A 1,588-nucleotide genomic window follows, 5' to 3' on the forward strand; every position below is an offset into this window, starting at 1 on the left:
GGGAGAGACTGCAGATTCCCTGGATGCTCTGGAGCTGGTGAAGGCTGAGAAACCCCTACGCTCTCTGGGTAACATGGCTCACAGAGCTCCTGGAGGATACATAGCTTAGATTGACCCTCTTACTCCGTGTCACGTGAACAGACTTTTGCTATTGTTCTGGGTTTCTTTTTCAGATTTTTGCTATGGTAATGAGGACCTGGCATTTTCGATCAGTGAAGCCATTAAGCTCTGTGTTACAGTGGTTGCTTATGCCCCAGAATCCTACCGAAGGTTTGTACCTTGCAGATTTTTATCAAATTCTTTAGGAATTCACAATAAATCGGTACCATATCAGTTATAAGCAGTTATCAGATGCCCATCAATATTGTATATACAGTATATAGTCCAATATTAGATATGTGTGCATGCTTATTTACCCAATTTTTGCAGTTAGATTATCTCTCTGACATTATTTAATACTGAATTAAAGTTCATCTTTAAAAAATACTAATATTTATAATAATTTTAAAAACACTGTTAAATGTAATCTTTAGCAAATCTCAAAATGAATATACATTTTTTATTTTAATGTTGTAATGTCTAATTATGTGATTATTATGTGATTTCATTTAAAATGACTGATTTTAGTTTTTAGCTTCAGATTATGATTCAATCCAGTCAAAGGATATCAAACATGTTTGATACTTTAGGGTTCTGTGAGTTTGTTGGGGCACTTTTAAAGTCTGGAAGTGTGATCCTCAGTCATTTAGTGTAAGTGTATGATGACCAGTTTTCCTCTGTAAACATTTACAAAATTGACAAGTGACTGTTCATATCTGAAAAGTTGTTTAGTGTATTTCAGACTTTGATGGACTCTTTCTTTTTGAAAAGAGAAAATTCTATTTCCAAGGTAGAAATTCTGTTTCTGTTGTCAGTCTGCAGATGCTGATGGTTCTTGAGGCTTTAGTTCCGTGTTACCTGCAGAAGATGAAGAGTAACATACAGACTCTGGAGTCGGCGTCTGCAGCAAGGGATGAGATCGCTGCCATAGCTGCTCTGGCCACCTCTCTGCAGGCTCTGCTCTACAGCGTGGAGGCATTGACACGGTCAGTCCCAGAACACAGCCTTTACTGTAATCACATACTGTCCTAGAGACCTAGATATTCCCGGTGTCGTGTATAATTTATTATTTGGTTATCGTTTGATTTTTAACTCATAGACCTATGACTGCACCTCAGATGAGTCGATGTGATCAAGGCCACAAGGGAGCAACTACAGCCAACCACGCCATGTCTGGAGGACCAAATACCAGGTCAGGTTCATTTCTAATGTGTCTGTACACCAGAAAACGTTTGTATGAAGAGTACAGTACAGTGTTTACAGTCAGGATAAGTGTTTAAAGACATTGTTTAAAGTTGTTTAAAGTTGAAATAGCTGATACTGTATTGAATCAGCTTCTATTTTTGTGACTTTTTGCAGTTTCTTCTTTTTTATTGGGGCATCATAACAAAATAATACAGCTGACATACAGAAACGGTCCCTTTCCCTTCCTAGTTGGCCCGCCTTTTTTAAAAGTTTTAAAGCCTACGATATGACTTGCGTTCAGAGT

General features: G+C 37.7%; 1 protein-coding gene across 1 annotated transcript in view; it reads left to right on the top strand.

Moving 5' to 3' along the window:
• LOC107579008 (protein unc-80 homolog) overlaps nt 1–1,588 on the top strand; it is a gene marked incomplete at both ends in the record, with an annotated part of 5,142 nt that overhangs the window by 1,847 nt on the left and 1,707 nt on the right. Inside the window, 4 exons of the mRNA XM_016264901.1 lie at nt 8–68; nt 174–270; nt 915–1,085; nt 1,199–1,291. Of these exons, the coding sequence (XP_016120387.1) occupies nt 8–68; nt 174–270; nt 915–1,085; nt 1,199–1,291 (422 nt within the window). The remainder of the gene's footprint in view (nt 1–7; nt 69–173; nt 271–914; nt 1,086–1,198; nt 1,292–1,588) is intronic.

Source organism: Sinocyclocheilus grahami, unplaced genomic scaffold, assembly GCF_001515645.1.
Source record: "Sinocyclocheilus grahami isolate Dianchi unplaced genomic scaffold, SAMN03320097.WGS_v1.1 scaffold13478.1, whole genome shotgun sequence".
Lineage (NCBI taxonomy): Eukaryota > Metazoa > Chordata > Actinopteri > Cypriniformes > Cyprinidae > Sinocyclocheilus > Sinocyclocheilus grahami.